The sequence below is a fragment of the Corvus brachyrhynchos genome, unplaced genomic scaffold (genome assembly GCF_000691975.1).
Source record: "Corvus brachyrhynchos isolate BGI_N302 unplaced genomic scaffold, ASM69197v1 scaffold126, whole genome shotgun sequence".
In the NCBI taxonomy this organism is placed as follows: Eukaryota; Metazoa; Chordata; class Aves; order Passeriformes; family Corvidae; genus Corvus; species Corvus brachyrhynchos.
In genome coordinates, this window is record NW_008239283.1 from 6,835,270 (window position 1) to 6,836,781 (window position 1,512).

Consider the following 1,512-nt stretch of genomic DNA (forward strand, 5'->3'; position numbering starts at 1 on the left):
GCGTCATTCCTGCATGCCAAGCCCTGCACCCCAGCGCCTCCACCTCTTCAGGTTACAGCTTCGAGGGGTGCCAGCAGTTCCTGTGGGTGTGTTCTGGGGCAGGATTTGCTCCGGCGCAATTTATTTAAAGCTTTCAGAGCTTTTGACTCACACTTGGTTACATCAGCTCCTGGGTTCCCCAGCTGATTTACCCTCTGCTGAAGGCATAGCCCACTGAGAGATATGGTGGATCTTCCGTCACTTAATGCTTCCAGGCAAAGGCTGGAGGTATTGCTGGGAGGAACACTTTGGCCATAGACAAAATGCCAGGCTCAGTAACAGGGTAGCGATTTTAACTGGCTTTTATAGAAGGGGGTCAAAGAAGATGGTGAAAGAGCCTCTTCTGCCATTGCATCTCCTACTCCACAGGAAACACAAAGGATTTGTCATTGGCACTGGGTGCTGCTCCCCCCATAAATAGTGTTAAAAAAAGCACTCACCATTAGTGTGGTTTTCAAAGATGAGTTTGTCGTTGCACTCCTGCTCGTCCACACAGCCACAGATGTAGATGATGCCATCCTCGCTGGGCTGGTGGCTCATGATGCAGCGCGAGGTGTTGTAGTTGGGGACCATGAGGTTTTCAATGGGGCGGTGGGGGTTGTGGCAGAGCGTGCTGATCCTGATGCTCTCATTGTCCTGTCTCCTGCGTGTGACAAATGAACCGACACAGCATTGGCCTGGCAGCTCAGCCTGTGTGTCACCTTAAACCCGATTCTAAGATCATTTCTTTCAAGGTATGTAGGGAATGACTTGTTTGCTGTGGCTCTGGTATAATTCTACTTACATGTACTTACAGGACCGGTGATGGGGGATGACTGGCCCTGCACAGGCTACAGCATTGCAGCTACTCCTGGGTGCGTTCAAAGGAAATTACAACCATTAATTACTTTTCGTTACAATTAATTACTTTTCCAGGGACAGCCTCTGCTTCATGACCTGGTGGTGCAAAGCGGGACGATGAAGGTATGGAGAGATTTCACAATGTCTTTGAGGTCAGCTGGGCAATCAGACATAAAAGCCAAGGAAAGAACCTAAATTTGTCACCCTCTCCCTGGTGAAGTCCCCTGGTTTCAGTGCTCCCCACATTTTCTTGGGGCTACCAGGTAATTTGACAGAGGAGCTCCAGCTGAAGAGTCCTTGGAAGGTGAGATCCCTTCTCCATGAGCTGCCAAGGCTGGGCACCTGGAGGACATGAGCGTGGGGCCAAAGCTGCTGCTGTGACTGAGATACCCACTCAGGACAAGTTTGGATGATCCACATAAGTCTCTGCAGCAAGCAGAGTGAGCAGCAAGCAGCAAGGCTGGCCTGGAGGTGAGCCCTGCCTGCAGGGATCTTATTCTCTGGATGAATCTTAGAATGGGATGGGAGATGCTGGGCGGGGTTGGCAGGTTATTTGTGACTGAGTAGGGGCCTCACCCCATCTGGTACATGATACAGGGTGCAGCCCCATCCTGTGCAGTGGGGATGCTTCCC

At 51.2% G+C, this 1,512-nt stretch overlaps 1 protein-coding gene across 2 annotated transcripts in view; it reads right to left on the reverse strand.

The window, feature by feature from the left end:
* The window catches only part of LOC103619725 (TGF-beta receptor type-2-like), a 31,150-nt gene that overhangs the window by 9,212 nt on the left and 20,426 nt on the right, over positions 1-1,512 (reverse strand). Inside the window, exons 3-4 of one of the 2 annotated variants that reach the window (XM_017740203.1) lie at positions 824-889; positions 480-682 (exon numbers count right to left, since the gene is read on the reverse strand). In XM_017740203.1, the coding sequence (XP_017595692.1) occupies positions 480-682; positions 824-889 (269 nt within the window). The remainder of the gene's footprint in view (positions 1-479; positions 683-823; positions 890-1,512) is intronic. The other variant, XM_017740204.1, reaches the window with a different exon arrangement.